Source organism: Protopterus annectens, chromosome 11.part0 (genome assembly GCF_019279795.1).
Source record: "Protopterus annectens isolate FY-2018-M chromosome 11.part0, PAN1.0, whole genome shotgun sequence".
Classification (NCBI taxonomy): Eukaryota; Metazoa; Chordata; order Ceratodontiformes; family Protopteridae; genus Protopterus; species Protopterus annectens.
In genome coordinates this window covers 737,111,976-737,138,094 of record NC_056745.1, presented here as the reverse complement: position 1 = coordinate 737,138,094, position 26,119 = coordinate 737,111,976, and the positions used below count along the sequence as shown (strand labels likewise).

At 39.8% G+C, this 26,119-nt stretch overlaps 1 protein-coding gene across 1 annotated transcript in view; it reads left to right on the top strand.

The window, feature by feature from the left end:
- Positions 1-15,185, top strand: part of LOC122814990 (poly(U)-specific endoribonuclease-like) — a 79,397-nt gene extending 64,212 nt beyond the window's left edge. Inside the window, exon 3 of the mRNA XM_044087245.1 lies at positions 11,764-15,185. Within this exon, the coding sequence (XP_043943180.1) occupies positions 11,764-12,027 (264 nt within the window). The 3' untranslated portion in view covers positions 12,028-15,185. The remainder of the gene's footprint in view (positions 1-11,763) is intronic.
- The last annotated feature ends 10,934 nt before the right edge of the window (positions 15,186-26,119 follow it).

Below are 26,119 nucleotides of genomic sequence, written 5' to 3'. Positions count from 1 at the left end.
CAAGTTTTGGTGCTGAAAAGCATGGTATGAGGTGTAACCTGGTAGTGCTGGGGTGCTCTCGGGAGCCTTGAACCAGGTTTCTGTTACTGCACAGATATCGATGTTCTCCATGCTAAGGAGAGTTTCGAGTGCATGCATCTTGAGGTTTAGACTTTTGGCGTTGAGTAGCATTACTCTTAGTTTCTTATCCCTTGTGATACCTATGGAGGTGGGTTTGTCTTTTGAGCCTTGCCTAAGAAAGGCACTATGGGGGTAGCAAGAGCCTTTGCCAGTATCCGAAAGCCCAGGGGTGACCGATGCAAGCCATCCCTAGCAAAGCATTGTGGCTCGTCGAGCATGTCATCCCAGGCTGACAGGCATTGGATCCCCTTTGAATGACACCAATACTTAAGCCAATTGTTGAAATTGATCTTGTCTTCATATTGTGGCATCATTCTTGGTGAGGGTAAGATGCTACTCAAGGTCAGGGTCATACCGGCCTGGGCTACATGCTCAGAGAGCTCCTCTGTCTCTTTTCATATAGTCCAGGGAGGTATGTCTCAGGTCATTCACACCAGCATGGACAATGACTGAGTCATATTTGTACTTGCCTTGGAGTGACCTGAGTGCTTGTGTTATGTGGTGGATCCTAGTGCCCGACAGGCAGCTCACCGTGACCTTTCTTGTTCAGCCTGGTGAGCAGGACGTCAGTGTGCCTGGCGATAGTCACCTATTACAAGTGTATCAGGTGTGTTGTTTAGCCTTAAGGGCTGTGTCTGTTCGGCACACTGGCTTTGTGAGCTATGTGTTGCACGTGTTTTGTTTTGGGGTAGCGGTTGCTTGGGTGTCTGCCTTGGAGGTCTCTGCTGCTTAGGCAGATTTTTATTTAGAGCCTCCGAGTATGTTTTTGTGTATTTCTGTTTGGTTTGCTGTCGTGGTAGGTCTATGCGAGACTGGAATTGTAGTGAGTGTGATTTCCTTCTCCTGACTGGTTACGCCAGTACTGAGTTGAGAGAGCTTAGCCTCCAGTATGGCTATATGGTTGCATCTCTCACGTGTTGGAATTTGTTGGGAGGAGGAGAGGGTTGCCTGTGTACATGAGGCAGTTGTAACTTTGCCTCAAGATTCCCAGATTCACCAGCTGGAATTGAGAGGAGATTGACAACTGACCTTTGGACATGCTAGAATAGTATTGGGAATTCCTTTATAATTGAAAAAAAAGGGCTAATGGGGAACAAGGTACTCAAGGGGAGTTTGTGAGGATGTAGTGCTTTTAATTTTTTAGTGCTGACTTATATAATTGCTTTAGTGAGCAAGTGCCAGGTAACTTAAATGCAATGTGTTACAGATAACTTAAATGCAAAAACGACACAGTAACTTTCTTTCAAGTGAAACAAGGAAATCAGTACAGTAAGCAATGCAGATATCACTAGGGATCCACAGAAGGGCTGAAAAGCTGCGTTTTAGTTGGAATTAGCGTTTCGGGGAAATAAGCAAACAAAGCTAGATTCAGCAGGCCTGGATCTAGTCTATGCTACAGCAAACAAGGTGTACCAATTTCAGTAAGAAACAATTCAAATATGCAGGCAATATAAGCTTTAACCAGAAATTCCCAGCTCTGAAGGGCAGAGTCCAGCCTCTCCTCCCACAAGAGTGCAGACCACGAACCTTCTTAATGTAAAATAATGTAAAATAACTGGCCTGAAGCCCAAGCACTTTATTAATATACTTTTAGAATAAGAGAGAGAGAATTAACAGACCAGTTATCAGAGATACAATAATGATTATTGTAGAGTGTCCAACAGAGATATAACTTTCTTCCAAGGGTTATTTACCAATGGCTTGGGGTAGGTTCGTAGTTCTTTGATTTTTATTTCCATCGATGCCGTTTTCTTCAGTAAAGTGTAGATTTCTTCCAAGGTCAGGGTGTATTTGAATTCCACCTTCTGGTTATGCATTTCTTAGATGTAGCAAGTATTGTCCATAACAAATACATAGTTGTCTTATTCAGGTAGGGACCTTCATTTAAGTTTAATATAATAAATGCTTTAGTTAAAGTAAAGGAATCCTTAAAGCTTGTAAAAATGATTCCATTCCAGTATGAATTAATTTTATTACGTTCATAAAAAATAAGACCAGCCTGCTTTGACTTTTCACACCTCCAGCAAAAACAATTTGTAGTAGTACTAATCTTTAAGTCAGTAGTGTCCAACCCGCGGGCCGCATGTGGCCCTCAGAGCTCTTCCATGCGGCCCGCGACCCTTAAGTTGAAATTATACTTTTTTTCCGTTTGTTTTCACGTCCGCGTCCTTAAGCTGTTGTGTGCATGCGCCACATTACTTTTTTCCCATTTTTTTCATGCCAGCGTCTTTCAGCTGGTGTGCGCATGCGCCAAAGCACCGTCCTGTCATTTTTTGCATCGGTAGATGCATTCGCGGTAAACAGCTGAAGGAAGAGGATTGAGATCGCGGCGAAGAAAGAATTGAGAGCGAGGGGGATTTATAATTACACTGACTACACATCTCCTGCAGTAACAGGTAAGCCGTTAGAATGAATACAGTTAGAGAAGGTAATGATCATGAGCAGCAAAGTATAAACCAGATTAGGAGTGATAATAATAAAATAAATGTATTATTTATAGGAGATTCAATATCAAGAATGGTTAGGAATTAGATTTCTGGTAAAAAAAAAAAGAAAGAAACTGTAGAAGTGCCATGTTTGAAGGGTTGTAATCTGCAGGGTATTTTTTTCTTTAAAAAGCTGTTAATGAATGGGAAACTATATGGTAAGGTTACTATAATTGCAGGGGTTAATGATGTGGGGAAAAGTAACACATTGCTATTTATTAGTAATGTGAAGGATATTATTGAATTAAATAGGGAAAATTCTTTTGAACTAGTTTTCTGCATTGTTATTCCAACTCCGAGGTTTGGACAGGTCCAAACCAATGTGGCTAGAATAGATGATTCACAAGTAATTTAAGAAGAACTTGTTTTGAGGCCTCTATTGAAGTTGTTACCTTATGGAAAAAGATGGTTTACGTTACAACTACACTTAAGTTATGTTGGTAATAGGTTTCTATTTTAGAAACTCATTAGTTCTGTAACTCTTTTTTTAGATACAGATATAAGAAAATAGACGTATGCATTTCTGAGAAGGCTTCTAGTTTGACATTTTTGATGAGCACTGTGAGAAGCCTAAATATTAAACATTTTTCTGGTGGAAGCTAGATGTAAGCATGACTTTACTGGTGTGTTATTACATAAACCTGGTTTTCTGATAAATATCCTCCACTCATAATGCCAGGTTACAGGGGATATCATAATTTTAGAGAGCATAGGAAAGGAGGTGGTGTTTCTATCTATGTTTGTAAATGAAAAATTGCCTTCTTGTTTGATATGTAGTAGTGAGAGTTTAGACTAGAATCAATTATTATACCATGGACTCTGTGTGTGTTTAAACATGAGATTTGGGGAGAGTGCTTCTCTGGGGGGCTATTAAGTTGAAGATGGGGCTAATTTTTTTTCTGATCCTAGCCACTGACTGAAAGAAGGTTGTATAAATTCTACCGTGAAATTGTCATAAGTGTCATAAAGCCTGCCTGTGCACTGACCGAGGGTCATAGGATTGGTAAGAAGTACTAGTATAGTTAGAAATATGCAAATAGTTTTAGTGATTTTTGGGTGATGTAGCCATCAATACACTTAGACCACTAGTTAAATTTTGAATTAGGATTAAATAGTGTCCCTAGAATTCAGAAATGTTTTCTAAAATAAGACCCTCATGTTGTGAGGTAACAATGCTATGCTTTGTCACTGTGCCACAGAGCTGGCTTGTAAATGAGGGAGCACGATCTTTCATTCTCCTTAACAGGCCTATGAGATGTGTTGAGTACCTGTCCATGCAGAAACCAAGGTATATGTAGCTTCTTAAATACAAGCTAGAGATGGACCTTTTGATGACCAACTGGGGACACAGCGGGGTTATCTCAGGCATCTGCCACAAGGATACTGCACCAGTTCTTTGATGCCATGCTGCATGCTGGGGGGGGGGGTGGTTATGTTGTTTCCACATGCTACAGAGGAGAAAGCCAACAGCATGAGGGCTTTTTGTGAGACAGCTCATTTCCTTGAGATACTGGGGGCCATACATTGCACCCACATTACAATAAAGGCACCACCTAGTGAGCAGGCAAGAAATCATATTAATCACTCCAATTGCCAGGTTGTGTTATGCAGAGGGTATAATACACAGTGTGTTTGCAGGCCATCGAGGTAGTATTTACAACTCCCACATATGGAGCTTGTGAGACTTGTATCAGTGTTCTGTGCAGGGTGATTTTACCCAGAGGCACCTTATTAACGATGCCCTGGAACCATGGGTAATGGCAACTCTCAGAAATTTCCAGACTATGGCAGGCAGTAGCTACAACTATGCCCATTAGATTGTTGAACATGTATCTGGCTTGCTGAAAGCCCGCTTTTACTGCCTGGATGCATCTAGTAGTGTCCTGCAGTATGATCCTGGCATATGGAATATATTTTCTGTCTGCGCTATGTTACATAACATAATTGAATGACAACAGTTGCAGCAGGTTATACACATTCAGGAGGATGAAGTTCCATACCAAGCAGTCCAATGAGGGGCCTAAGGAGGAGCCAGCAGCAAGGGAGGACAATGCCTAATGAAGGCAGGTGCAGTATGCTGTGCCTTGGCCCTTGCGTACTTTCCCAAATTTGCAACCACAAGATGGTGGAAAGTCCAAGCTGTTCTGGCTGGAACCAGACAATTCTCAGATCCATCAGTAAAGTACTGTGCTTATTTGGTCGCACCAGCTTTCATTGTTGTTGCAGCCCCCAACAGCAGCTCTGCATATTTTGTGTTTTTTTTTTTTTTTGCTCTTCAAGTTTACGTGAGAGACCTTTTTTTTTTTTTTGGTCCTCACTTGCCGTCTACACATGATATATTTTACATGCGGCCCCCAGACCATTTCTGTTGACTCAATGCGGCCCTTGCAACTGAAAAGGTTGGACACCCCTGCTTTAAGTCTATCTGCTATTAAAAATGCTCTATGTAAGTATCTCCAGTTAAATATTTTCCAGTACTGTTTGGTTGAGGAATAATTAAATGATAGTAAGATATTAGTTTTAATTTCTTCTGTTAACTGTAATGACTGACCTTTTGTTAAGAACTGCTAGTATGATGGTTTGGGAATTGTTTTATATGTTAACTCTTTATATATATTTGAAATGGAATTTTTCTTTTCACAACTATTGTATATATAAATTCATATAGAAAACTTATTAGAGTTGGAATATCTTTAAATGAGGAATTATTAATTAATCTTCGTAAATCTTGAGTGTACATTAGAATGCTTTGCAGGGTTAACCAGTCCTGAGTTGGAATATTGTAAGTAGTTTTTATCATACGTATGTCTAAAACATATACATTGAAACCAGCATAAGAATCCATTTTGTTCCCAGGAGGTTGTTTCCCTATATATTTTGTGAGGAAAGTTCTTAGTGATGGTAAATGGGGTTAAAAGGTCAAACCAAAGTTTTAGATCCTAAAGGAATTAAAGTAATGATTAATCAGTGATGTTTTAGAAGGTTTTGTTATATTATATTGTGTACTTATGCATAGTATGTACCAGGGTTTGTTTGATTTGTCTAATATTTTTTTTAAACAGATTAAATTTATTAATTAATATAGCTGTTAATTCTTTCCAGTTTGCAAAATAATTTGGGTTTATCCAGTCAATTGTAGTTTTAAGCACAGATGCTTTTATATATAGCACAGATGTTTTTTATATATGTTTATATTTCTGGGAAGTTCAATCCTCCTTGTTTCCAAGGTCTAATATGATGAGTTAGAGCTCTATTCTTTTTGGGATACCATAAGAATTTTATTAAACATGAATTTATTTCTTTAAGAATGCATCTTTCAGGAATTAACTGTGTTGCTAATGCTATATATAGTATTTTTGGCAATAAGACCATTTTAACTGCAGTCTGTCTTCAAAAATTAATATAATTTTGTTCCACTTTTCTATATATTTTTTTGTTTCAATAATGTTTTTATAATTTATTAATATTTTGTTATTTTAAAAGAACTGTGACATTAGTAAATTATGCAGAATAGTAAGGCCGTGAAGAACAGAAAGCAGCAGAGCTGCTTATATATAATATGCTTGATGATCAGACAAGGTTCCTGTAAATGTTGATGTAGGATTGGTGCGAGTCTTAGTAAGAACAGATGGAAAAACTGTTCACCTGGAAAAAGCAGGTAAAGTGAAACATAATTCTGTTATTATAATGAATTGCTATAGTGGCATCTCCTGAAAGACCTGCTTTTGAGGTAAGTGTACATATTAGTAGCATCACTCATGTACAAGGATGCAACTGAACAGGAAATTGCTTATTTTGTCTAGTACTACTGTATTGCATCTGTAATACTCTTCTCTAGTCTGTGTGTGTTTATAATCATTGCTTTTTAATGTCTTTATGTCTTAAAATAGACTGTCGACTAGCACATCCTTTTATTTTTCCTGCTAGTCTCCATTTATACTAAAAATTGGTTTCTCTGAGTAGTCTTCCCAGGTTAGTCCCCGTCACTCACTCAGTTTGAAATTTCTGTACATTCCACCTTTAACATTATGCTTTGTTCTTCCTTTCATTTTTTTCAGATGGGTATTTTTGCTTATTTGCTTGTTCTTTCACCCCTCGGGGAACTGAGCGCTATGCAAATTCCAGAGTGATCATGGTTTGTCTTCGGGCAAAATTACATACTTGTTAATCCGGTTCTGCTTTTTCAAGAGTCAGTTCTTTCCTCATCCCACCCTTTCATTCTTCTGTTGTGTCTGTGAAATGAGTATTACCAGTCAATCTGAAGTAGTTAACTTCATTTGGTCTACAACCTGTGGGTTACCACGGCTGTCCCACCTGCCACTCCCGATCCCCTGGCCGGGACTCACCCTCCCTCCCTCTTTGGCCCAGGAGGAAAGGGAGGGCAGAAAAAAGGATGAGAGACAGGGAGAGAGAAAGAGAAACACCGGAGCCATAAAAGGCGGTCGGAGTCGACTGCCTCTGCTCAGTCACCTAAAGTTGCTGCTTCTCCCTTGAAGGTCTTAGAGTCCCAGATGGTTCCCTTGGAGGAACAGGACATCGCTGGTGAGGCCTCTTCGGACAGCCCCCCCCCCCCCGAGGAGGTGCCACACAAGCGGAAGTGCAAGAGGAGGCACTTGGACTCGCCTTTCGACTCCAGCGGGACCTGATTAAGGAGTACGCTGGATCACCCCCAGAGTCCATGTCGGCTGAGGACAAGCGTACGTTCTCGTCCCGAATGGCCACTCCCAAGTCCATCACAAACACATCCATGCGGCTCCTCTCCCATGCCACGGAGGGAGTGGCTAGGGCTAGCGGAACGGGCGTCTTACGAAGACAGGCCTGACTCCGTCTTTGCGACTTTGAGGAACCCTTTAAGGCGTCCTTCGCAAATGCCCCTTATGACGGTTCAACACTCTTTGGCAAGACCATCCGCGACATGCTTCTCCAGAGCGAGGAAGACATCTGCCGTTGGGATCCGCTTCTCTGCTTCCCAGAGGTCTTGTTCCAGGAACCAAAAGGGACACAAGATGTGGTTCCGGAAGACTCAACAACCCCGTTTCGCTCTGGAGACCTCTTCCTTCAGAGGCAGAGGACAAGGTGGATGCCGGCCCAAAGAACTTTGGGTCAAGATAACCTTTCTCGGACTGACCTGCGCAGCAGCCCTGAGGGGTTGCCAGACTGCTCTTCTCTGGAGGCAGTCGGGGGGATGCTTCTCGGAACACCTAGCCAAATGGGAGTCCATCACCGCAGATCGCTGGGTGCTCCGAATTGTATCCAGAGGATATTCAATCCCCTTCTTAACCTACCCTCCTCGATCAAGAGGAATACCCGATGTCCCACCCGGTCAGAGGGATGCAGCAGCTATAGAAATTCAAAAGCTGCTAAGAAAAAGAGCAATCCAGCCCATCCCCCCAGAGCAGTCCGGATTAGGGTTTTACTCCAGGTTCTTTTTGGTGCCAAAAAGACTGGGGACCCAAGACCCATACTCGACCTATCAACACTGAACCTATCAGTATCCAAAGAGAAATTCCAGATGGTCACTTCAATCCATTCTCCCACTGTTACAGGAGAACGACTGGATGTGCTCGATAGACCTCCAAGATGTGTACTACCACATTCATATGGACAGACGATCCAGGACGTTTCTCCGCTTTCGGCTAGGAACCAGTCATTATCACTTCAGGGTCCTACCCTTTGGTCTCACCACAGCCCCCAGGGTGTTTACCAAGGTCATGGCAGTAGTAGCGGCCCACCTGAGACTTCAGGACATACAGGTCTTTCCGTACCTGGACGACTGGCTCCTTACCGCCCCCACCAGGCATCAACTTTGCTCAAACAGAGATTACCTGTTACAGCTAGCTCACCAACTAGGGATCTCAATCAACCTCAGGAAATCATCTCTGCAACCCACTTAAATCTTGAATTTCATAGGGGCCAGGATAGACACGACACAATCCAGAATTTTCTTGACAACCGACAGGCTACGCAATCTTTGCCTCCAAATTTTAGACCTCTTAAAGTCTCCTGCGCCACCCGCCGTATTGGTCCTGAGGTCCCCTGGGATCCATGGCGGCTGCCATCACTCTCTCCCCGTTCGCCTGTCTGAAAATGAGAATCCTTCAATGGACTCTTGAAGTGCAATGGTCTATTCTTTTTCAATCCCTATCTATCCCTATTCCTCTCAGCAGGGTGTGCAAGGAGTCGCTTCTCTGGTGGCTTCATTCCAAAGACCTTCGCGAAGGACGTCCTTTCGTCCTACCTCCCCCACAAGTCACGGTGACCACGGATGCATCTCTCCTCGGGTGGGGGGGGGCATTACAGGGGCAGATCCATCCAAGGCATGTGGACTCCCACAGAGACCTCACTGCATATCAATGTACTGGAGATGAGGGCGGTGCTTTTAGCGTTGCAGGCTCTCCACCTTCTTCCACCGGGTACGATTGCAATTCAATCGGACAATATGTCTGTAGTCTGGTACATAAACAGGGGGAATCAGATCCTATCCTCTCTGCAGGGAGGCCATGAGAGTGTGGGAATGGGCGATCTCCACCAACCGCTTTCTCATAGCAACGTACATTCCGGGTCGGTCAGACATCTTGGCAGACAGGTTGAGTCGAACAATTCTCTCACCTTACGAGTGGTCTCTGAACTCAACAGTCGCGAACCAGATATTCCTCGCCTGGGGACAACCTTGCTGCGATCTCTTCACTTCGCCTTCAAACACAATGTGCAGTGAGTTCTTCGCCCTGATTCCCCCACCAGGGGAAGCCCCCAGAGACACTCTAGTTCATGCTTGGCCATCCGGTCTTCTGTATGCTTATCCCCCTCTTCCCTTGATAACAAAGTTCCTACAGAAAGCTAGTCGGTTGGGGAGCAGAGTTATCCTCATAGGCCCCATTCTGGCCTCGCCAGACCTGGTTCCCTTACTTAGGTCTCATCTAGTACATCCTCCCTGGATCCCAGTCCAGATCTGATTTCCCATCCACTGGGGCTCAAGACTCCCAACCTGGGTCATCTCAAGCTCTCAGCTTGGTTGATCCAGTTCCCTAATGGCTAGGACTCCTGGATTATCCTCCTCTGTTAAGGCCATCCTATTGGCCACGCACAAACCATCCACCAGAAAGATCTACAAGAGTAAATGGAAACTTTTTCCCTCTCGACAGACATGAATCTAGATCCTTTCACGGCCCCCATCCCAGCAGTCCTTGACTTTGTCACATATTTTTCAGCAGGGAGCTAGTGCGTCCACTATTAAAGTCCAACTGGTAGCTGTCTCCCACTATCACATAGGTAACAATTCAGGACCCCTGGCTTCATCCAAGATCTGTAAATCATTCATGAAAGGAGCCTTCTTGTTACGACCCCCGATCAGAGATGCAGTTACCTCCATAGGATCTTACCATAGTTCTTCAAGCCTTAACTGGGCCCCCATTTGAACCGGCGGCCACAGTGGAATTAAAGTATGTATCTTGGAAGACATTCTTCTTGATTGCCATTAATTCCGCCAGGAGATTTTTGGAGCTTCACGCTCTGTGCTGCAAACCTCCATACATCATTTTTCATAAGGACAGGGTCTCCCTCCGTACCAATCCCTCCTTCCTGCCCTAAGTATCCTCAGAGGCCAATATCAATCAGTCTATCAATCTACCGGTCTTCTTTCCAAATTTTCAGAATAAAGGAGAGTACAGACTCCATTGTTTAGATGTTTACAGACAACTACGTTTCTACCTGAACAGAACAGCAGATATCAGAAAATCTGATCAACTTTTTGTGTCCTTTGCAAAATCACATTTTGGGAAGCCAGTCACTAAAGTTACATTAGCGAAGTGGATCTCCCAATATATTCTCCTCACCTACAAAAGTTCTGGTCGTCCTGAGCCCTTACACGTGTGAGCCCACTCTACACGATCTATGGCTACCTCTGCTGCATTTTGGTCAAGGGTCTCGTTAGATGACATTTGTGCAGCAGCAACTTGGGCTTCTTCACATACCTTCATTTCACACTATAAATTGGATCTCATATCCAGAGGACGCGCTTCTTTTGATTCTGCAGTGCTCCGGAATATCCTTCCATGGGGGCCTCCCAAGTTACTGGTAGCTGGGGACTCTGTCCCACAGGTTGTAGACCAAATGAAGTTAACTACTTCAAATAAAGTTATGTACTCACCATAACGTTCCATCTGAGTAGGTAACTTCATTTGTCTGCAACCGACCCTCCCTCCTTCCCCCGGACCTATGGTTTGCTAGTTACGAGCCTGTGTATACCTTGTTCAGTCATCACCATTGCAAAGCGATAAGGGTTACTAGGTTATAGAAACTTTCTATTGCCTTCTCTGGCAAACTCGATGTGAGGGTTACAAGAAGGTAGCAGGGTATTATGGTTAAGAGGGAGGAGCTTAGAGCTCTGATCTGTAAGCTTGGAAAGCTGCCGGCTCGGATCAGATACCCACAGGTTGCAGACAAATGAAGTTACCTACTCAGATGGAATGTTATGGTGAGTACATAACTTCTTTTTTAATTCTTATCTGCACACTGGAGGACAAATGCTCTTAAAAAACAGAGACAGTATCAACACAGCCATAATGGACATTTTGCAGATATGTTGTAACCCATACATCCTTCCATTAACTAAATGGCATGTCTGCAGTGACGACCCCCAAGCATATATTTGGGGATGGTACTGGCTCCCAGAAGTATGAGCTTCCATGCATGAGAGGCTAAAGCTTCAGTGTACATTGCTTAAAAGCACATGATCCTTCACTATTCATTTGCTTCTGACAGTTCCCACCATGACATTTAGCCTGTGTGTGTCAGTACAGCAAGCCAAGCTGCCTTCTTACCCCTAGACTGAGGAAGCTGGCACTTACCGCTAGCTTCCTTCCTTTAGAAGTTCTTCCAGCGTCCAGTTAAGTCACATTCTCTCTGGGTCATAGTCGGAACTTTATCTCTGTGGTTCACAGTGCTTGCTGTCCTCGGGAAACGTATGCTTTCCTTGAAGTTTATTCTTTCTGCTTAAAAAAGGTAAACTGTTTATTTTTTCAAAATATTCATCATCTGATTACTCGTATTGTTTAGTGACTTGCAATGATTTTGATAAGAAAGTGGTGAGACAAACTGAGTTTAAGAAAATACCCAGTTTTCATTATGTAATTGAATGTTTTTTTAATTATTTTTATAGCCTGATGAAGATGACCAGGTATTGAGCCTGCAGTTCAGCTGGAAGGAACTAGTGAAGCCAATTGGAAGTAGTTTTATTGGCGTTAGCCCAGAATTTGAGTTTGCAGTCTATACTGTTGTCTTCTTGATGTCTAATGAGAAGGTCACAAGGGCTGTGGTGCGGGTAGAAGAATACGAGCTTGAGCTAGTTGTGTACCGACATGGGAAGTACATTGGAACTTCCTACCCTGTGCTTCTGAGCACCAACAATGAAGATCTTTATTAAAGCATGCCAGCTTCACAAGAGGAAAACGTCAGTCTGTAGCATTGGTAGTGTTAGCCACAAATGTGTGATAGATACCTCCATTTTCATTTATACCTGTAAATTTGTTTAGAAAGAAATGAAAAGTATATTATGTCTGCTAGTTGCCAGAATTTTATGTCTGCTAGTTGCCAAAGTGCCTTATGAAACATGTACAAGATTCCTACCCTACCAACCCTTAAGTCCAAGTGTTGTTTCCAAGCCAGTTGTATTGACCCTGTTTTCTTTAGAAATTATTAGACATTTATGAAAATGTGTCATTGGAATTAAATTTTGCCCCAAGTAAGCTTTCAAAAATTGTCATATCTGGGAAGCATTTTAACTTCATTGCTGTCTTAAGGTGGCAACTTGCCAGAGTCGTACCAAGATATTGAAAACAAGCAGACCTTTGCCAAGTCTACTTTGTCATATCGGGGGAACATTTTAACTTCAATGCTGTCTTAAAGTAGTGTCATGTTTATCAGTGTCCTTCCAAGATGTGGAAAACAGAGCTTTGCTGAGTCACTGTAAAGTCTGCTGTCCTGATCCTATTCTTTGGCACGGAATTACCCTGATATAGAGAGTTCTTTTTGTTCCACAAGTTTATGGTTAGCATTGGCATGGAAGCAGTATTGTCCTACTGTCATTGCTTCAGCCACACTGTACTTCTCGCATTTGGCCCCACCCTGGGTCTGTTATTCACTAGTTTGCCTTTTATGGTTATGAAGTATGGAGGAGTACTGTAGTATCATTAGCAAAATCAAGATCTTTTAATGGTCTAAATTACATCTTAATTCCAGAAGATGTGCCACTTGTTGATTTTCTCATGATAAAGTCCTCGGCAGTCAGACATTGAAGTGGCGGTGTGCAGTCTTGTCTGCCTTTAACACCAATGATGATGTGAAGTTTATTTAAGACAACACCAGTCCTGGCAAAGCCTTTAAGTACACTTTTATTAAGGGTTTGTTTTGTTTAGGCTTTTAAGAATACCTTCTTGATTCCTTGACCTGCTGTAGACTATGCCCTCCCTGGCTGTAGCAGATTAATATGAGTGTTGAAGTAGTTTCTTGAAGGTTGCAACATTTCTTCTTTCCTAGACCTTGAAATCCAATTTTGTCTGGTGTACTTTTTTACATTGTTAGCACACATGCGCACCACTGAAGAAAAACAAAAGGCCGTATAAATGGTTTCATTGAAGAAAAACAAAAGATCGTATAAATGGTTTCATATGTTCCATGATAAAAACATTTAATGAAAACCCAGAACTTTACTTGTAATCTGACAGTTCACTTCAGTGAGTGTTTTTCTAAGGGAAGGGAGTTAGTTGGCCAGCATTAGGAAATTTGCCCTTTTCCCCACTGTAGTGCGATCTGCAAGTTTGTATGTATAAGTAGAAACATACAAATTGACCTGCACTCTGTTCAGGAGTGGCACTGTCATCTGTAGTTTGCTTGGCAGACTTGCTCCAAATTTGTGTGAGGTTATAAATGCCCTTCTCAGGGAACACGGCAGAGAAGGATATAAGGGTTAATTTTTCTTTGTCTTGTTTACCCTGTAGCTTTTCAGCGTGTGATTTAGAGAACATCTGAAGTTCATCTTGAGAAACAGATCATAATACGAGACAACAGAATATCTGAGGTTGATTGCTGTTAAGTCTCCATATGTGGTTAGCTTTGTTCATGTTGCTGTTTGTGTTGCTTGGTGCATACATAAGCATGTTTTGATACCATTCAGAACTTTGTGATTCGGCATATATTGCTGTTGGGCAATTCTGTGGTCTGACATAAGTGTTAGTTTGATGGTTGGCATTTCTGTTATTTCATATCTAACTATGTATTAAAAAAAATCCAGATTACTTTTAGGTGTTCACATTCGAGTAACTGAATTTTTGACAACAGTGCAGTGTTTCATAAAATAACACATTTTATCTAATATATGGCATTGTGAAGAAGTCTGCTCTTGTTAAAAGGGTTTTTTTTTAATGTTTGTATGTTTGGAAGCCTGTAGTTTCTCTGTTTTTAAAGTGAATGTCTGAAAGTTGATGGATTTCTCATTAAGCTGTTGAAAATTCTGTTTTGTATGTGGTATTCTGTGTAAAAGTCCCAGCAACAAAAGGCAGACATCTGTTCTGTCTGGCTGTGTAATGTGTTATTACTGCTGCATTCATTTTTGAGTAGTGTTGGTTGTTTCCTTTCCCCATTAACTTTTTAGTTCTTAATGTCAAACAAAAAAGTTATGCATTTCCATTTTTCTTGATTATTTACCAGATACATATGTGCATTTGTGTTTGTTGAAAACTAGAGAATTTGCCTATGATCTAGTTATGGCAGCTAATAATTCATGTTGCTCTAAGTTGAGGTGTATGTAATTCTGAAGTCTGTTTTTGTTCTTTTGCTAGCACTGTGTGATAGCATTGCTTATTGAAATCAGAAGTCTAGTTGTTAAACTCATTTTTCTTACTTTATGAATAACTGTTTCCTTAGAAGCATTTGATAACTAGAAAATATTTGGTATTGAATCTTAGCTTTGATGAACTGGGTAGTATTAACAGAACTTTGTACTTTTTACTCTGTGAACCATTCAAACCCTGTGGTTTTACTTAATATTGTTTTTAATTTGAAATCCTTCGGATGAGATGTTAAGCCGAGGTGCTGATAGCTCAGGTGGATGTAAAAGATCTCATGAGACATGGAGAGTAGGGGAAAGTCCCCAATACCCTAGCCAGATTTCCGGTAGTAGTACAAGTACCACTGTGCATCTCCCCTGAAAAGAGGCTACTAGCCTAGTAGGAATAGCCAATCAACAAAGAATAGATGAAGTTGCTGGCAGTTTGAGTCATAATGTTGTCCGCATTAAGCTTAATTTATGCTGTGTACTTATGAAAGCAGGTGCCTTATTGCAAATTATATCATTCACAAAAGTGCAGCTTTATGAAAAGAATTGCCCGTTTTAATGATTTTAATATTCATTTTTTTGTTTTTATTAAAATGACTTGGCACAGTACCATAAACACAAGAGTCAAGGCTCTTGAGATGATCTCGTTGAAATGCATTTTCATTTTAACATCATGATGTATTCTGTTTTTCTTAGCTGTAAAGCACTGATTTGGGGATATTTGAGAATAAAGATATTTTACATTGAAAGTATGTGTTCTGTCACTTCCTCCATATCACAGTTTTGTAGTTTATTCTTATGACATTGCATGCTTACTATGTTATCAGTTTTGAAAGTGATGCTCCCAGTAAGTTGCACAACCACTTTTCCATACCTGGAGGGAAATACTGTGGTGAACATCATTGCTTATGCTTAAAAGAAAACCGTGAAAGCATGTTTATCCATTTTCACATCCTCAGTACGGTTTTTCTTCAGTGACGGCTGGTGTCTTCTAATCAAAGGGGGGGTTGCAGGAGACAGCTGAATGGGTGGGGCCAACAGGGAGGGTGTGGTCAACCAGAAAGGGGCGGGGATTTGCTCAAAACCACAAAAACTGGGACTTGCACTTCCCTGGGTACCAAACTGTCATGAGTGTCCAGTCGAGACAAAATGAACTGGGGAAGAAAAAAATATTTTGGTGCATTGGCTACAACATAACAGCTTACTTAATATCTAGATTTAAACATAAAAGTTGAGGCATGAAAAAATAAAATTACTTTTTAAATACATTACTGGAATGCCAGTCGAAATAAAGTATAAAAAAACAAGCAGCACTCAACTCAACCTACTTCTCCTTGCAGTGCAGTTCTATTATAATTTATATTCAGCTTTATAAAAGTACCAATTAACATGCTGAAAGTAGCAATCTCTGTGATACCAGTTACCCCCACTTGAAAAATGTTTCTTATCCAAAAAAGACCTGCTGCCTGACAACTATCTACTTGTTTCATGGGGAAAACAAAGTAAAAAATGAACAGCAAACCACAAATAAGCTCACGATAAATTGCTTAAAGGATTACTGCACAGGTTATGGCCCACACGTGATAGATTGGCATTCTGTTTAGTTTACGGGTAAAGCATGCAAAGATGACAGCAAGTCTCCAACAAATGTAATGAGCTTCTGAAAATACTGTAATTCTGTTTATTACAAATACTGTCGTATGCAATTCGGGTCTATATTATAAAGTCAAAGCTTTAGGTAATATAATACCTAAAGCTCAATACCTAAACAGTGAAAGCTATAAATATCAAATGGCCACTTCTGTGAATTCTTTCATAGGGAAAGAATTTGTTTGGCCGGAGGTTAAAAAAAAAAATGTCAAACCCTGATCGAGTGTGGGCTTCACGCCCATGTGGGGGCTGTGACCCCCCCCCACACACACCCTAACTAAGTATAACAACTCCAAGATCACTCTACAGTGAAGAAAGGGAACGATTCCCGATCACAGCCAAGCAAATTCTTTCCCTATGAAAGAATTTAATTACCTAAAGTTTTGATCACCTAATATAGACCCTGCATTTCAATATGTTTAGTTATGTAAATATTCTCTGCATGGCAACAACAGTATTAAGCATTGCTACTTAAACACACAGAGCAACAGGCACTGCAACAACATGCATTTTTTGATTAAGCATAAATCAACAGTATAAAAATATGACAGAAACCCAGAACATTCTGAAAATGTTCCTTGCCTTGCTTGGACACATCCAGAGTCACTACATGGGGGAGTGGGGTACAAGTATGTCACACCTTGAAATGTCTCTGGCTGACTGTGATGGCCCTGACACATTTGTCATACCTCTCAATCTCAGAGCAAGAAATCTGGAAAAGGCCACAATTAGAAGTGGGGTAAAGGCCCAAAAATAAGGACAATTTTTAAATATTGCTCTTATAAACTTAGAAAGATAATAGAATAGTAGGTCTTGCATTAGTATGAATTTTCTTGAGGGTATGAAATCAAACTCAAATTTGTCAAAATTTTCTAACTTTAGTCTTTAATGATTTGCTACTAATTTGCCAGAAAACCACACTTTTATGAAAAACTGACCAAAAAATGTAATGCAAAAATATAAAATAGCCACACAATACACCTGGGAACCTGTCAAAGAAGGAACACTTTAATAGTAATGTTAAGTTGAGCAGCTGACACAATAAGAGAATCTACATGCTTTTCTGAAATAAAAGAAATCTAACTGTGATCATTACAATTCTTTATTAATTGTAAATCCTCCACGTTTCTTCTAAAATTGCCATTTTGCGGAGGGATTGTTAGGGCGAGAGCAACACTTTGAGCCAAAATCTGGGAACGTTGAGAGGTGTGAATATACCTAATTCTATAAAGCGATTTATTTGTGCATACCTCACATCCTCTTAATGTAGGAAATCTGGAAAAGGCCAAATATATTGGAGGAACAAACAGTATTAAAGATTGCTCTTGTATAAACTTAGACATTTGATAGAATAACAGGTCTTGCTTTAGCATGCATTTTTCTGAAGGGTATGAAGTCTGAAACTCAATGGCTGTCATTAAGCGACTTCGATCCTAAGTGATTTGCCAGAAACCCACAGATTTTATGAGGAACAAACCAGAAAATAAGCAAAAATCTGTTCATTCTGCAAAAATCTGGACAGTTGAGAGGTATAGTTAGCCGGGAGAATTGTGTGGCAGAAATCCTACACCACGGATTTAGCTTCCTAGGTGTGGACAAGAAGTACACCACCCCCCCCAAGAAAAACTAAGATCTAAGAGAATTGATTGCTTCAATCTGGCTTCATCACTTTCAGTAACATTCAGACCGAATCAGTGAAAATATTCAGTAGCTAAAAAAAGTTTGTGCTTGTAAATAGTTATTTAACTGGTTCCTAATCGAACACATCCAACCAAGAACTGTGAGGGGGCATACCTGAGCTGATCAGATAATATACACCTTTCTGACTTGTTATATTCCTTGTATAATACAGTACAGTTCGAGGGCGTTTTAAATGTATTGTTTTCCAGTAAACAATGAAACAAAATGCATGCATATATAATGACAGAACTGCCCAGTTCAGAACATTTCCATCATAAAAGTCTGCTCAGAATTCTACAATCCACGAGTATCCGTAAATATGTACAATCTCTGCAGAAGTCAGTCATCTAATTCCACATTAAAGAGATTTGTAACTAATGAAGAGGTTGCTGCTAGCAAACAACTTTATATTTCATTTTCATCTACAAAGTGCCTGTTGAACTTGAGGAATAAATTGCCTGTTACATTAAGCTCATAATATTGCAATAGGGAATGGATGGCAAACTGATAACAGGTTCATAGTTAATAGGTATCTCTGGCATGAGGACATTCTCAGGACTGCAGCATTTACCCCCCTTTAAAAGTGCAAAACTGTGCAGTATCAGCAATGCATCTAAGTACTGTGGGAGTAGAACCCACAGTCTTCTGCATCAAAAGCAAGTATTCAACCTGTTATGCTAGTAACGATGCAAGCAGACTCAGCATAAGCAGCACTAAACATCTCTAACCTGAAGCTCTCAGTTCCTTGTAAAATCCACTCAACTGTCTCTCTCAACTTTGCAGCACAAGAAATCTGGAAAAAGCCGAAATTTATTTTGGGGTAAGGACAAAAGCCCAAAAACAGGGACTTATTTTAAACATTGCTTGTATAATCTTGGAAAGTTGCTAGAATAAAATGTGTTGCCAGCATGCATTTCACTGCCAAGTCTTGAACCCAGGCCCCTGTGCACTACAGTCAGAGCAACATACCACTATGCCAAATCAGCTGTTTCTTGAAAGACAGGAAGATTGAAACTTAAATAGCTATCATTTAGTGAATTTAGTTCTCACCATAGCTCTCAACCTCTTGGCACAAATCACCTGGACAAAGCCAATAATGGGGGAATACAGCCCCCAAATATATCAGGTGAATTCAGTTCTCACCATAGCTCTCAACCTCTTAGCACAAAAAACCTGGACAAAGCCATTAATGGGGAATACAGCCCCAAAAATAGGGACAATTTTCAAATATTGAACTTATAAACTTAGGAAATTGCTAGAATAAAAGTTTTTGTATTACCATGTATTTTCTGAAGAATATGAAGTCTGAAATTCAAATGGCTGTCATTATTTAGTGAATTCACTCCTTCACTGATTACAAAAATCCAGAAAATCGCAGATTTTATAAGGAACAGAACAAAAATATGAGGCAAAACTCTGAACAGTTTTCACATGTGGTGATGGGTAGGGCATTCAGGCTCTTGCTACCATGTACCCAAGGTATAGGGTGTGAGCCTGAAGTAACTCTAGCCACCAGGTATATTTAACTGGGGCTTTTACACACACACCTACACCAGTACCTGTATATTCTGTGGTTTGTGTTTCTGTGTGGGTTGTAATGGTTAGTGTTTTGGAGGGCTGTGCGTTCTATGTAGTGAGTTGCAGGTGTTGACCTTCTCTTGACCAGCTAGTCCGGTCTTGGAGCATGCACTGCTTCACATTTAGTGATATAATTGCATCTTTCACATGTATGAGTGTTGGGAGGTAAGAGGAGAGGGTTGTTTGTGTACATTAGACAGTTGCCACACTCTCAGCATGCCCAGTTGCACCAGGTTAGCAGGAGAATGCACAGGAAATTTCCCTACAATCATACCAGGAGGGGTAGCCATAACTAATAAGTACTGGTGCTGTTACTGCATAGGAACAGATAGTGCTGTGATAGCACCTAAGTGTGCTACAATAAATGCTACAAAAGCCTGTTAAAGTGCTAGCCGATTAAGCTAATTCAAGTGCAAGTAGTAAAAACAAGCAGTTCTAAGGGAAACATTGAAGAGCAGACTTTTTTGAGCGCTGCTGTGCTGTGTGTAAACCCACGCAAACACAGGCTTTTAAACCAGAAAGTTGAAAGGGATGGAAAAACTGCCCAAACGACCAATAAACTACACTTTTTCTGGACCAGAAACCACTTCTCTTGTGGTAGATAGGCTATCTAGTGCTTAGCAGTCCCACTGATATGCTAAAAGGCTTCCTTCCAACACAGAAAGATCTGGGGTGCTCAGAAACTTACAAAACAGTCCTGAATACAGCAGCTCTGTATTTGGACTAGACTAATTACAGGAAATGTGGGAAATGAGCTTAGAACTTTTTTGTTTTTCTGCAAAAAAAAGGTAGTTGAAACAGTAGCAAAAATACTTTAAATGCAGTACAAGCTAGCACACAAGTGTGTAGCAGTATTAAGGCAAATGCAGTTTAAATAAATGCAGATAAATTAAAAATGACAAGTGCAGAGCAGTAAATTATGAAAAAGTCAAAATGGAGGTATTTAGAGTATCCCTTTCCTCCTTCCTGTTGCTCTTGTAGTCTGCAGGATGCCAAAACTGGATCCGCAAAACTTAAACAAGTGCAGACCTGGGCCTTTAAGCCAGAAAGTTGAAAGGGATGGAAAAAAATGTCCAAACGGCCAATAAACTACAATTTCTGGGCTAGAAACCACTCCTCTTGTAAATAGGCTAGCTAGTGCTTAACACTCCTGATAAGGTGGAAGGCTTCCCTCCAACACATAAAGGTCTGCGGGGCTCAGAAACTTACAAAACAGTTGTGGATACAGCAAATCTGTATCTGGACTAGACTAGTTACAGGAAAGGTGGCAAACAAGCTTAGAACATTTTGTTTTGTAGAAAAGCAAGTAGAACAGTAGCAAAAACACTTTAAATGCAGTACAAGCTAACACATGAGTATGTAGCAATATTTAGGCAAATAGTTTAAATAAATGCAGTTAAACTAAAAATGGCAAAAAACAAGTGCAGATAGCAAATTATGAAAAAATCAAAATGGAGGCATTTAGAGTATCCCTTTCTCCTTCCTGTTGCTCTTGTAGTCTACATGACATGAAATCCGGATCCATGGAGCTTAAATACCACTTAAAATTTAAACAGACTAAAAACATCAGTAATAAATGCAGCAGAGAAAATGCAATTGAACACTTTAGAGAACAATTAGCAGAAAAACCTAGATGAAGCAATACAGTTGGAGGAGTAAATAAATAATGTAAAAGCAGTAAGCAGCTGAATAAAGTTTTTTTTAAGTAAACTGGAAAGGGAGACAGGAGGAACAGAAGATAATTCAAGGTTAAGAAACTAGGGTTAGTCTTCTCAAATGTTCTCTGTATTGGGTAGAATGAGCTAATGACAAAAGACTGGGAGGAGTGTCCCAGATCAAATTTACATTAGGAGCGGGCAACTGAAAACCACCAAGTATAAGAATAAGACACCAATAAGGAGGGAGGGTGGGAAATTATGCTATAGTTACTAGCTACACTGTTTTAGCAGAAAACACTACAGAAATGTTTATCATAGATGGAAGTTTTAAACAGATAAGAGTAAGTAGACTCTAGAGACTGCTTTTAACTGCAAACAAATCAGTCATATGATGCACTATTTGGGAGGAAATCTGAACAAACAGATGCTTAACTTGAGAAAATTTCCAGTTTATACCTTTTACACAGTGAAACTAGCTAAAAAAGCTTTACAGTGCGACAGTACCTAGCTAAAGAAGCTTTACAAACACTGACAGTAAAAAAGTGATTTAACAGCCCGTGGGCTGACAATTTTAGTACAACCATGCAGATTAGTTTATAGCAATAAAATACCTTAAAAGGTATGCAGCAAACAATAACAAAGTGCTATAAATGGTGAGAATAAGCAATAACTAGTAAAAATGAGCAAAAAAAAACACACTACTTCGTTATATATCACAGATCAGAGTTGTGGTCGGTGCCCCTCCTCTGCTCAGTGTATAGACATAAATCCCCTCAAAGGTAGGGCTTAAATACCAAAAGGTACAACCTGAAACAACTTAAAAAAAGCAAAATAAACAATGAGTGCTTACTCAAAGCCCTAGACCATCCAGCATTTACCAGCCAGTACCAGCACTCTTACTAAAGTGAAAGAAAGGCTTCTGCTAAGCCACAATGGCCTGGAACATGTGCTCAGAACAAACACTGCAACAGGACCCATAGACTGCAAACCTGAACCGGGCTGTGCTACAGCTACTACCTACACTATTTTAGGCAGAAAACACTACATAAATGTTTATCACAGCAGAGAAACAGCAGTGAGCCACTAATTGAAAGTTTTAAACGGATAAAGGAACAAGGAGACTCTAGAGAACACTTTTAACTGCAAACAAATCAGTTATATGATACACTCCTTGGCAGAAAATCAGAAGAAAGTGATGCTTAACAAATGGAGAAAATTTCCATTACCTTTCACACAGTGAAACTAGCGGGAAAAGCTTTACAAACAGTGCGACAGTAACTAGCTAAAAAAAAGCTTTACAAAAGTGTGACAGCAACAAATGTGATTTAACAGGCCCTGGGCAGACAATTTTAGTACAACCATGCAGATTAGTTTATATCAATAAAATGCAGCAAAAAGCATACAGCAGACAAAAAGTGCAATAAATGGCTAGAATAAGCAGTAACTAGCAAAATAAGGGGGAAAAACAGGATATTTCTTGTATATCACAGATCAGAGTTGTGGTTAGTGCCCCTCCTCAGCTCCGTGTGTATAGACAGAAATCCTCTCAAAGGTGTAGGGTTTAAGTGCCAGAAGGTAAAACCTGAAACAACTTTAAAAAAATCAAAAGAGCCAATGAGTGCTTACTCCAACCCCTAGACCAGCCAACCTTTACCAGACAGTAGCCAATCAACAGTTACTCTTACTAAAGTGAAGAAAGGCTTCTGCTAAGCCAGGATGGCCCAGAACATGTGATCAGAACAAACACTGCAAACAACCAGGCCCAGAGACAGGAAACCTGAACTAGGCTGTGCTACAGCTGCCAGCTACACTATTTTAGGCAGAAAATACTACAAAAATGTTTATCACAGCAGAAAAACAGCAGTGAGCCACTAAAAAGTTTTAAACAGATAAAGGAGCAAGGAGACTTTACAGAATGCTTTAACTGCAAACAAATCCATTATATGATACACTGCTTGGCAGCAAACCAGAACAAACAGATGCTTAACAAATGGAGAAAATTTCCAGTTAATACCTTTCACACAGTGAAACTAGCTAAAAAAGCTCTACAAACAGTATGACAGTAGCTAGCTAAAAAAGCTTTACAGTGTGATAGTAACAAATGTGATTTAACAGACCCTGGGCAGACAATTTTAGTGCAACTGTGCAGATTAGTTAATAGCAATAAAATACAGTAAAAAGCATGCAGCAGACGATAAAGTGCTATAAATGGCTAGAATAAGCAATAAATAGTAAAAACAAGCAAAAAAACAGGATACTTATTGTTATATATCACATATCAGAGTTGTGGTCAATGCCCCTCATCTGCTCAGCTCAGTGTGTATAGACAGAAATCCCCTCAGTGTTAAGAGTTAAATACCAGAAGGTACAACCTGAAACAACTTTAAAAAAAATCAAAAGAAACCAATGAGTGCTTACTCCAAGCTCTAGACCAGCCAACGTTTACCAGGCAGTAGACTATCAACAATTACTCGTATTAAAGTAAAGAAAGGCTTCTGCTAAGCCACAATGGCCTGGAACGTGCTCAGAACAAACACTGCAAACAGCCAGGACCCACACAACAAACCTGAACTGGGCTGTGCTACAGCTAATAGCTACACTTTTAGGCAGAAAAAGCTACAGAAATGTTTATCACAACAGAAGAACAGGAGTGAGCCACTAAATTAAAGTTTTAAACAGATAAAGGAACACAGTCTCTCTAGAGAATGCTTTTAACTGCAAACAAATCAGTTATATGATACACTCCTTGGCAGGTAATCAGAACAAACAGATGCTTAAATGGAGAAAATTTCAGTCAGTACCTTTCACACAGTGAAACTAGCTAAAAAAGCTTTACAAACAAGTATGACTGTAACTAGCTAAAAAAGCTTTGCAAACAGTTATGACCGTGACAACCATGATTTCACAGGCCCTGGGCAGACAATTTTAGTACAACTGTGCAAATTAGTTTACAGCAATAAAATACAGTAAAAAGTATGCAGCAGACAATACAAAAGTGCATAGAATGGCTAGAATAAGCAAAAAAAAAAAAAAAGATACTTGTTATATATCACAGACCAGAGTTGTGGTGAATGCCCCTCCTCCGCTCAGCTCAGTGTGTATAGACAGAAATCCTCTCAAAGGTAGGGCTTAAGTACCAGAAGGTAAAACCTGAAACAGCTTTAAAAGAAAATCAAAAGAACCAATGAGTGCTTACTCCAAACCCTAGACCAGCCAATCAACAATTAATGTTACTAAATTGAAGAAAGGCTTCTGCTAAGCCAAGATTGCCTGGAACATGTGCTCTTATCAAACAAACACTGCAAACAGCCAGTTCCCAGAGACAGCAAACCTGAACTGGGCAGTGCTTACAGCTACAAGCTACACTATTTTAGGCAGAAAACACTACAGAAATGTTTATCACAGCAGAAAAACAGCAGTGAGCCCCTAAATGAAAGTTTTAAACAGATGAAGGAACAATGAGACTCTAGAGAATGCTTTTAGCTGCAAATGAATCAGTTATATGATACACTCCTTGGCAGGAAATCAGAACAAGCAAACAGATGCTTAATAAATGGAGAACATTTCCAGTTAATACCTTTCACCAGTGAAACTAGCTAAAAAAAGCTTTAAAACAGTGTGACAGTGACTAGCTAACAAAGCTGTACAAACAGTGTGACAGTAACAAACGTGATTTAACAGGCCCTGGGCAGACAATTGTAGTACAACCATGCAGATTAGTTTATATCAATAGAATACAGTATAATGTATACAGCATGCAATAAAAAAGTTGTATAAATGCCTAGAATAAGCAGTAACTAGTAAAAATAAGAAAAAAAAAAAAAAACAGGATACGTATTATATATCACAAATCAGAGTTATGGTCAGTGCCCCTCCTCTGCTCAGTGTGAACTATTGTGGTCTCATTTTTTATATATTACAAAAGCCTGGCATTTTAACAGGAGTGTGTACACTTTATATCCTCTGTAGACAACTGGTTTGTATGACCTGAAATGTCTTGTAGTTAAGTTTAGGGAACAAGTGTAATTCTGAGTGGTGCAGCTCATTTCTGCAGTACAAGGTACTTCATTGATGATGCACACTAGACCATTGTATAATCTGCATGAACACACATTCAAACAAAGTAATTGTGGAAGTTTAAACCCAAGGGAAAATGCTTTCAGGTAAATGGAAAATGTCCTAAGTTTAAAAGATTGGGATAAGCAAACAATGTAAGTAAAAGTACATAAGGACAATATCAATAGTGATTTATGGTAAAACAGGAGAAGGTTAAGATGCAAACATCTAATAACTCTTAGTTCAGGATTAAGGACTTTGGCAGTTACAAAAGAAAAGGTATGAAAGTTATACAGAATCCAAGGATAAATATTGACTCTGGAACTGATAAACTGCTCTATAAATGTTATAACAATTTTATTGAGTAATCCATGTTAGTTTCATCTATAGTCTATAATTCCTTTTCAGGAAGTCACTCAGACATGCACTTAAGGAGAGTCTTAAGGAGCTGTGCTCATGTTGTAATATGAACAGAGAAGAGGTAATTGCCAAGACCCATAACACAATTTGACTGTTTGAAACCACAGATCGATGCAATTGATAAATTGGGTTTTAAAGTGTGCCCTTAAGGGAAGAAATGTTTTGTTTGTCTTTAAATTGATACTGGAAACATTTGTGTAATGAGCTGCAAGGAAGGGAAAGCAAATGCAAGAGTATCCAAGTTCTGCAGAGTTAAGTATGGACTCCATCTTAAAGGTACTGCTACAGTATGGGTTGCTAGATTTTCTACATTTTTTTGCACATATTAACAAGACTTTCTATACTTGGTCTACTGCATATATTTATGTAAGACAGTAAGAACAAGACTAATTTAAGACAAGTCTATGCCTTAGGTTTGTAAATATTTACAACTGATCCCATTGAACATATAGTTAAGTTTTCTGTAACACTGTCAAGGATTCAGAGGCTATATACAATGAGTTCAGCATATTTTAGTGCATTAATCTTTAATGACTTGCTTCTTTGCATGTAAACTTTTCAAGTTTAACAGAAACCATAAAACTGTTGGAAAAGAATAGAGATTATTAGAATGTGAGGAACTTGTATGTTCATTTTACCCA